This window comes from Schistocerca nitens, chromosome 12 (genome assembly GCF_023898315.1).
Source record: "Schistocerca nitens isolate TAMUIC-IGC-003100 chromosome 12, iqSchNite1.1, whole genome shotgun sequence".
Lineage (NCBI taxonomy): Eukaryota > Metazoa > Arthropoda > Insecta > Orthoptera > Acrididae > Schistocerca > Schistocerca nitens.
In genome coordinates this window covers 120,669,141-120,679,478 of record NC_064625.1, presented here as the reverse complement: position 1 = coordinate 120,679,478, position 10,338 = coordinate 120,669,141, and the positions used below count along the sequence as shown (strand labels likewise).

The following is a 10,338-nucleotide window of genomic DNA, read 5'->3' as shown; positions in this document are numbered from 1 at the left end:
TTCTGCCAATGTTTGGTTTTGAAGTTATGTAGTGTTACTTCAACGTGCCTTGTTATGTTGCACTGCAATGTTTGCATTTTTGCCATCCTCTATCGGAGTGTGTGTGACAACTCTCACTTCATACACTGACGTCCATCACATCGGTGATATCCGGTACCGATACGTCTTGCTGACACTCCGATTGGAACACCGACCCAGAGATAACTTTCTCTGTTCCGAGCTCGCCTGGCAGAAGTTCGAAAAATTTAAACATGGAGACCTACACTAAAATTATTCTGCTGCGCAACAACATACTTTATTTGTGTAAATATTACGTTGCTCTCGCAGATGGGATCCGCTAATAATAATAATCGTCGTACAGGAAACTGACTAATTTAGATTGGCGATGTAATCCATTGATTCAAATAAATGGAGGGATTCACGAAAAATGACTCGACTCTTGCATGTGATTTAGAAGAAACTTGTTTGCAGGTGCCTTCTTATCGAAAGTGGCTTTTCCGCTGCTTCACCTAACAATGCATTTTCTTGCTGTTGATCGCATTATTTTGTATTCTCGGTATCCTGCAGCTTTCATTACGTTAATACACGAAGAGAGAGAGAGAGAGAGAGAGAGAGAGAGGCTGCTTGTTTATTTTATTTTTGCCGTTGTTTAACATGTATCACTATTTCGTCCATTTAGCTGTTGTTTCACTGTTGACGTTGCCATAACAACGCGGCCAACGAAATCGTATTATCTATGGAGGCATCTTTCACTGTGCATCTTATTTCTATAAGTATTAAAAATAACAGCAGCTATGTTAGTATGGAGACTTTAAAATGAAATGTTTGAGATTAAGAAAGGGGAATAAAATAAAGAAAGGACTGCTTAATTCCTACTTAATTAAAAGTTCGACCCTGCATTTAGTATCGATGAGATGTCTCGAGGCATAGTATCGAAACGAGTTATCTCGTATTTACGAATACGAATGTTGTGAGTAGTTCGACAGTGTCAAATTTGGGAAGCACACGATGGAAGTTATGAATGTTGAAGATGAATCCGAGAATATTGGTCTCGGATGCGCCCTTGAATTGTTTAGTGAAGTGGATGAAGTTATGGATATCTTCGATAAGTTACAGAATAATTTTTCTGAAATTGTGCAGGAGAAACAATATGAACGCTTTCGTTATGTGTTGTCTTTATACCAAGAACAGCCTCATTTGCTGGATCCACATCTAGATCAAATGCTTGAAAAACTTGTTAACATAATACGAAAAGATGACAATCCAATGGATCTAAAACATGAAACATTTAAGTATCTACACGTGATTACGAGCGTCAGAGGTTATAAGTTTGTTGTTAGGCGTTTGCCGCATGAGGTTTGTATACGAGCATGTTTTGATTTATAATAGTTTTTGTACTAGGTTTGCAGCTCTGTAGGCAACCTTATACAGGACTACAACTGAGAACAAAATTGTCTCGGGACGTTCGCTGCTAATAATACAGGAGTGATTATGAGCCTCGCCCTCTCGTTTGTACGTAAACACTCTCGTTCGTACATAAACAAACAGAAATGCAAGTTAGCACATTGATTTTATCACACATCGTGTACCATAAATACCACCACGAAAGAGATGCTCGAGGAATATATTAATCCACGGCAGCAGTTACTACAAGATAATACTGTGAATTATGTAGAAAACAAATTATGCTGTGTGCTCAGTGACACATGAGCTTCCCCACGTTTCTATTGCCTTTAAGAAAAAGTGTGTTTAAGATAATATGAATGCATTGACGGTTTTAATGCAGGTCAGAGACAGCATATTTCCACACTCAAGAAACTTTGTTTTGTTTTTGCTTCTTGCAGGATACTATTTACCTACCAGATGTTAATTAAAATGATAGTCAATACAGTGCAACCTATAACTATTATCAGCCACAGTCAGGAGAGGAGACTCTCTTAAATGCGGTTTAGAATATATGGTGGTGATACTCATTCAGTGACAGTACTGGATTCAAGTGAAAGTAAATCACTTGTTTCTATGAAAGTTGACAATTCAGTCCTTGTAGTCAGATTGATAATTGTAACTACTATGAGGTATGTGTCTTCTTCAGAAATAAATTTGGCTAAAGTAGCATATTTACTCCTGGATGGATCTCCTACAACTGCGATAGTAGGCCTACATAGTGGTTGGCAGTGGCCAAGCCTTGAAAGTTCCTGTAAAAATTTGACTCTGCTAATCTTGTGATGCTTTCACTGAAAGAGAGTGTGATTGCTATCACAAACTGAGATGTCATCACATTGACAGTAAGGTGTCCACAGTATGCTGATCCAATGTAAATGGGCGGGAAAGGATCCAAGATTGAAATGCACCCACACAGTAGTTTTTATGTTCTGTGAGGAACAGAAACTTAATATTGTTTATTCTAAAATTATGGGGTATTTGTCTGTCATCAGCTGTGAATCGCTACTGTTCTAAATCTGCCAATAGCGAGAGGAATGTGTAATAAGAAAGATGTATGTCCAGGTGTTGCCATACTGTTTTAAAATCTCTTTTCAGCTTACTCTGATTTTAATTACAAAAGAAAATTATGGATATTGTAGCTGTAATATTTGCTGAACAAATGACTTATACCATAATTCACCGTGAGTGTAAATAAATTATGGAACTAGGTTTGTATTAAAATAGAATTATTTTTCGATAGACTGATCAAATATTTTCAATACTTAACTTCTTTAAGGAGAATATATATTTTAATTGGAATGATTATTTTAATAGAACTGTGTTAAAATGTATTTGCTTATAATCATCTCTTTTTGTGCCTCTAAAAAAATTATTTCGGTGGTCCTCTAAGTTTTCATTTGTTTGCTGCTCTGACAGTTACTACCACCCTAACAATGCATCAGAAGCAAGGCCCAATAGTTAAGCACAGCTTTGAATGATTAAGTTGCCAAACTGATCATGTAATACAAAATTGAAAATTCTGTTATCCTTAGAACGTACAATTCCACCTTAATGGTGACATATACCTTATTGTTCTTCATTGCTAAATATTTAATTCATGATTTATCTGTTTTGTTATTTCACCATTGGCTGACCTGTGTTGTATTTTGTCACTCAGTAATGTTTTGACTTCTCCACATCTTGTGTGTTACTGGGTCAACAGGCGCCCTCTATACGTGTCATTGGCTTCGACCAGTGACATAATGTTAACAGTTGCTGTTGCATCACCTTCTGGTGATGCCACTGGTATCACATTATATTTGCTATGTTATTTACGATGCTTGTCACGTGTTTCTTATATCACAGGTCAAAGCCTATAACTCTTGTTGAATATCCTCTTTATCTGGCTTACTGCTGATTTCTTTAAATTCTGATTTTTGTGTGAATTACATACATTTTCACTGTATTCATCTTGAACAGTGAGGGGAAACTTGTGTTTAGTGTTAGAACATGTCTGTGAAATATACTTCAATAGCACAATTCACCTGAGAGGTGTTATGAGGTGAATTTCCACTGGCACGCAATGATAGCTTTTCACTTACAAGAAATAAAGTGTATACTTTGCAAATAACACACTATTTATGCCATAGCAGAACCTTAGTACACTGAGGCACCAAAGAAACTGGAATAGGCATGCGTATTCAAATACAGAGACATGTAAATAGGCAGAATACAGCACTGCAGTTGGCAATGCGTATATAAGGCAACTAGTGTCTGGCGCAGTTCTTAGATCGGTTACTGCTGCTACAATGGCAGGTTATCAAGATTTAGTTGAGTATGAACATGGTATTATATTTGACACACAGGCGATGGGACACTGCATCTCCGAGGTAGCGATGATGTGGGGATTTTCCCGAACGACCATTTCACGAGTATACTGTGAATATCAGGAATCCGGTAAAACATCAAGTCTCAGACATCGCTGTAGTTGGAAAAAGATCCTGCATGAATGGGACCAATGATGACTGAAGAGATTCATTCAGTGTGACAGAAGTGCAACCCTTCCACGATTTGCTGCAGATTTGAATGCTGGGCCATCAACAAGTGTCAGTGTGTGAATCGTTCAACGAAACATCAGCCGACGGATTTATGCCTGGCCTGGGCTCATCAACACCGACATTGGACTGTTAATGAAGGGGAACATGTTACCTGGTCGGACGAGTCTTGTTTCAAATAGTATCGAGCGGATGGACGTGTATGTGTATGGAAACAACTTCATAAATCCATGGACCCTATATGCCAGCAGGGGACTGTTCAAGCTGATGGAGACTTTGTAATGGTGTGGGGCGTGTGCAGTTGGAGTGATATGGAACACTCCCGATATGTCTAGATATGACTCTGACAGGTGACATGTACGTAAGCATCCTGTCTGATCACCTGAATCCATTCATGTCCATTGTGCATTCTGATGGATTTGGGCAATTCCATCAGGACAAACACATGTGGTAGCCACTAAATTATCTAGGCACGAACATTATTGAGCACATCTGGGATGCCTTGGAATATGCTGTTCAGAAAAGATCTCCATCCCTCATACTCTTTACGGATTAATGGACAGCCCTGCAGGATTCATGGTGTCAGTTCCCTCCAGCACTGCTTCAGACATTAGTCGAGTCCATGCCATGTCGTGTTGCAGCACTTTTGCGTGCTCGTGGGAGCCCTACACGATATTAGGCAGGTGTACCAGTTTCTTTGGCTCTTCAGTATAATTATCAGGTAATGATCCTTCAGTAAGATATTTAAATATTCCTTTAGGGGGGGATTTTAGTTTTCTTCAGTTATCTTTCTAGTAAAAGTCTATTAATAATTTTTTAAACAATATTTTGATATGGCCATTTCTCATAATTTAGTTGTTAGTACATTAAGCTATGTAGCTAATAATACAAGTTTAATTTAGGTTAATTTGTTAGGTTAGTTTGAGTTTTAGGTTCAAAGACTCCCATTTCCGAAATCTTGATTTGTGGCAACTCGTTAAGCTATAGTTTAGCCCATGGTCTAGTGTAGATTGAAAGTAACAGTTTACTTAGTCAACCCAGTGAATATGAAATGAAGGTTGTGGTAACAGATTGATTTATAGAGTAGTCAAAGATCTATATTCACTTCATATTTAAGCAATTCTTCGATATAAACAACCTGCAGGGTGAATTCAGAAAAGTCGTGTTACACAGTAGCCAAGTCCAAGTTTTTAGTGCATATTGTATATAGATATAATACATTAACAATGGTATATAATTTTATTGTGTTTCTTGGTACACGTATGTCAATTTTCTCCTGTATTCTTTTTTTCTGAAGCTCGTAAGTTGTTTTATTCCTCTCAGACGTTTTCTGTATGAAGTTAGTGTTTTAACTGTGTCCCCTTCTCATCAGTTTTACCATTTGTCATTTCAGGTGTTATAACTTGTCCTATATCATTACATGCTTTTCTGTACCATGTGTGATTTAGAGTACCAGTAAATGATAAGAAAAAGTGCATTGTCTCTTTGTCTCGAGATTTTTTCTATCGGTCATCGAATACCGAATACACTTTCTCTTATGTTTATGACATTTTGTAATTGTCCGTGGTGTTAGCTGGTGCAAAGGCAGGGAGAAACTTGGACTCCAGGAGATGGACAAATACTACTCCTTGGGGTAGAGGCATGAAATACCGGTAACGACGGAAAAAAGTCTTGTTATTTTAATTAGAAACAAAATGATACATTCAAATCTTACGTAACATCAAATCAGTTTGGTACAACAGATAATGAAAGATTGCTTGTTCATTGCAACAGGAGAACCTGAAATAAATTAGTAAACCCACAAAAAAATCTCTTGTTGGAGCACAGAAAGGGCGAATATATTTCTCTTTAGATGACTCGAACAGAAAGTGAGAAACCAGCTACTTCAATCCTCATTCTAACCTTCTCATCAAGAATTCTAGTGTGTGAACATAAGCACAGTCTTTTAACACACAACAATTTATATAATTTTACCTAGTCTCTCTTTGTAATTGTAGTTGTTGTTGTGGTCTTCAGTCCTGAGTCTGGTTTCATGCAGCTCTCCATGCTACTCTATCCTGTGCAAGCTTCTTCATCTCCCAGTACCTACTGCAACCTACATCCTTCTGAATCTGCTTAGTGTATTCATCTCTTGGTCTCCCTCTACAATTTTTACCCTCCACGCTGCCCTCCAATACTAAATTGGTGATCCCTTGATGCCTCAGAACATGTCCTACCAACCGATCCCTTCTTCTGGTCAAGTTGTGCCACAAACTTCTCTTCTCCCCAGTCCTATTCAATACTTCCTCATTAGTTATGTGATCTACCCATCTAATCTTCAGCATTCTTCTGTAGCACCACATTTCGAAAGCTTCTATTCTCTTCTTGTCCAATCTATGTATCGTCCATGTTTCGCTTCCATACATGGCTACACTCCATACAAATACTTTCAGAAATGTCTTCCTGACACTTAAATCTATACTCGATGTTAACAAATTTCTCTTCTTCAGAAACGCTTTCCTTGCCATTGCCGGTCTACATTTTATATCCTCTCTACTTTGACCATCATCAGTTATTTTGCTCCCCAAATAGCAAAACTCCTTTACTACTTTAAGTGTCTCATTTCCTAATCTAATTCCCTCAGCATCACTTGACTTAATTCGACTACATTCCATTATCCTCATTTTGCTTCTGTTGATGTTCATCTTATATCCTCCTTTCAAGACACTGTCCATTCCGTTCAACTGCTCTTCCAAGTCTTTTGCCGTCTCTGACAGAATTACAATGTCATCGGCGAACCTCAAAGTTTTTACTTCTTCTCCATGGATTTGAATACCTACTCCGAATTTTTCTTTTGTTTCCTTCACTGCTTGCTCAATATACAGATTGAATAAGATCGGGGAGAGACTACAACCCTGTCTCACTCCCTTCCCAACCACTGCTTCCCTTTCATGCCCCTCGACTCTTATAACTGCCATCTGGTTTCTGTACAAATTGTAAATAGCCTTTCGCTCGCTGTATTTTACCCCTGCCACCTTCAGAATTTGATGAGAGTATTCCAGTCAACATTGTCAAAAGCTTTCTCTAAGTCGACAAATGCTAGAAACGTAGGTTTGCCTTTCCTTAATCTTTCTTCTAAGATGAGTCGTTGGGTCAGTATTGCCTCACGTGTTCCAACATTTCTATGGAATCCAAACTGATCTTCCCCGAGGTCGGCTTCTTCTAGTTTTTCCATTCGTCTGTAAAGAATTCGCGTTAGTGTTTTGCAGCTGTGACTTATGAAACTGATAGTTTGGTAATTTTCACATCTGTCAACACCTGCTTTCTTTGGGATTGGAATTATTATATTCTTTTTGAAGTCTGAGGGTATTTCGCCTGTCTCATACATCTTGCTCACCAGATGGTAGAGTTTTGTCAGGACTGGCTCTCCCAAGGCCGTCAGTAGCTCCAATGGAATGTTGTCTACTCCAGGAGCCTTGTTTCGACTTTCAGTGCTCTGTCAAACTCTTCACACAGTATCGTATCTCCCATTTCATCTTCATCTACATCCTCTTCCATTTCCATAATATTGTCCTCAAGTACATCGCCCTTGTATAGACCCTCTATATACTCCTTCCACCTTTCCACCTTCCCTTCTTTGCTTAGAAGTGGGTTTCCATCTGAGCTCTTGATATTCATACAAGTGGTTCTCTTATCTCCAAAGGTTTCTTTTAATTTTCCTGTAGGCAGTATCTATCTTACCCCTAGTGAGCTAGTGAGATAAGCCTCTATATCCTTACATTTGTCCTCTAGCCATCCCTGCTTAGCCATTTTGCACTTCCTGTCGATCTCATTTTGGAGATGTTTGTATTCCTTTTTGCCTGCTTCATTTACTGCATTTTTATATTTTCTCCTTTCATCAATTAAATTCAATATTTCTTCTGTTACCCAAGGATTTCTACCAGCCCTCGTCTTTTTACCTACTTGATCCTCTGCTGCCTTCACTACTTCATCCCTCAAAGCTACCCATTCTTTTTCTACTGTATTTCTTTCCCCCTTCCTTTCAATTGTTCCCTTATGCTCTCCCTGAAACTCTGTACAACCTCTGGTTCTTTCAGTTTGTCCAGGCCCCATCTCCTTAAATTCCCACCTTTTTGCAGTTTCTTCAGTTTTAATCTACAGGTCATCTGCCCCTGGAAATGTCTTACAATTTAAAACCTGGTTCCTAAATCTCTGTCTTGCCATTATATAATCTATCTGAAACCTGTCAGTATCTCCAGGCTTCTTCCATGTATACAAAGCTTTCATATTCAGCATCTCTCTCTCAGTGCCACTTCCATGAAACTGATGGCCATCTCTGGGGTACCTGGCTTTATGAAATGATCCTCCTCACCTGAGTTTTGTTATGTACAGACTCATTGAATGGCCTTCTCGGTACTGCTCAGTTTTTTTTCCCCGCCATTTCATGGTGTCTGTCTTGTCACTGATCTGGGCACTGCTGCATGTTCAGTTGATTTGATTTGTGTTCCCAGCCACGTGGGTATCCCAGATAATTAACTTGTTGATCGTCAGCTCTCTCCGTGACCCCTCTGGGGTGTGCATTTGCAGCTTTGTCAAATCTTTTTTTGCTTAATTGTGGACTGAATGGGGGCTACACTCTGGTCTAATAAACTTCATGCAACCAAGGAGCCATGTGGCTCTCTTCCCTCTGTCTCAACCAGTGGGAATCTACCATCGTCTGCTGTCTTTGTATTGGACATACTAGGTTGACCAGTGTTTTTTATGCTCTGCAGTGAGCTGCCAGCTGCCCCCCCCCCCATCCCTCCCCCCCCCCTTTTGTAATTGTGGACCCTCCCACAATGTGATCCATATTTTGCTGGACTGTTCCTGCCTTTTTGTCCTTTGCATGAATATGCTCTCCCACCTTCCTTGTCCTTGGTGTTAGTGGATGGCACACTTTTCTGTCAGAGTCTTCTAAAGAGCAACGTATTCGCCTTTTTGTGCTCTAACAGTAGCATTTTTGCACTGATTTCCTTCTTTTGCCTGTTGCAGTAGGCCGTGCTGCTTATATATAAGGGGTGTTCAAAAAGAAACAAGCTGGAGTCTGGAATGCGTATACCGGTGACAGGAGGGTAATATCGAGGCGTGTGTAATGAAGTGAGGTTCCGATCAGAGTGTGCAATTTCACAGCCCGTCGCTAGAGGGCATGTGTGCACATCTCGTGACTATACAGAGCTACCAGTAGCATGCATCAATTGTCCAACGCTGCCGTTTTTCTGTGACCAAGATGCCCCCCTTCTGACTCATTTCCTGCAGCACGGGACAACAGTGAATGCCCAGTGTTACTCACAAACCTTGACCCACCTTTCACCAAGTGATCATATCAGAACGACTAGGCAATTTCACACATGGGGTCTTTCTGCTGCAGGACAATGCGAAGCCTCATACGGCCAACACAGTTGCGACACTCCTGCAGAAATTCAAATGGGAGGTTCTTGGCCACCCTCCATACAGTCCAGACCTCTCTCCCTGTGATTATGCCAATTTTGGTCTCCTTAAAAAGGCTGTTTGGGGCAAACGATTCACCTTGGATGACAACGTCCAGCTGTATGTGCAAACTGGTTATCGCAGCCCTGGGAATTTTATGACACAGCCATTCACCGCCTTGTGTCACAGTGGGACAAGTTTCTCAACAGCCAGGGCCAATACTTCTAACATACAGTTACTGGTTTCTGTAATTATGCCTCCGGCTTGTTTCTTTGTGAATGCCGCTTATAGAATGAATGCTGTATGTCAGTAAAGTTTTGACAGTTTATTTATATCCTTTGACACATTTATATACTTTTACACATATAAACAAGTAAGTATGCGTAATTAAAGGCTAAAATGCCGGGCTTTTGATTTGTTAAAAAACTTCATGGCGGATTAAAACTGTGTGCCGGATTTTGCCTTTCGTGGGCAAGTGCTCTACGGTCTGGCACACAGTTTTAATCTGCCAGGAAGTTTCATATCAGCACACACTCTACTGCAGAGTGAAAATCTAATTCTGGAAACATCCCCCAGGCTGTGGCTAAGCCATGTCTCTACAATATCCTTTTTTTCAGGAGTGCTAGTCCTGCAAGGTTCGCTGGAGAGCTTCTGTAAAGTTTGGAAGGTAGGAGACGAGGTACTGGCAGAAGTAAAGCTGTGAGGACGGGGCATGAGTCGTGCTTGGGTAACTCCGTTGGTAGAGTGCTTGCCTCCGAAAGGCTAAGGTCCCGAGTTCGAGTCTCGGTCTGGCACACAGTTTTAATCTGCCAGGAAGTTTTTTTAACAAATCATAAGCATGCTGGAATGATGTCACACACAACAACACCCTTACATAATGAGTCAAAGCAGACTGGTGGAATAGGACGCTTCAATT

At 40.0% G+C, this 10,338-nt stretch overlaps 1 protein-coding gene across 1 annotated transcript in view; it reads left to right on the top strand.

Moving 5' to 3' along the window:
- The first annotated feature begins 952 nt into the window (after nt 1–952).
- The window catches only part of LOC126215339 (tubulin-specific chaperone D), a 196,441-nt gene continuing 187,055 nt past the window's right edge, over nt 953–10,338 (top strand). The window contains exon 1 of the mRNA XM_049942023.1: nt 953–1,356. Within this exon, the coding sequence (XP_049797980.1) occupies nt 1,009–1,356 (348 nt within the window). The 5' untranslated portion in view covers nt 953–1,008. The remainder of the gene's footprint in view (nt 1,357–10,338) is intronic.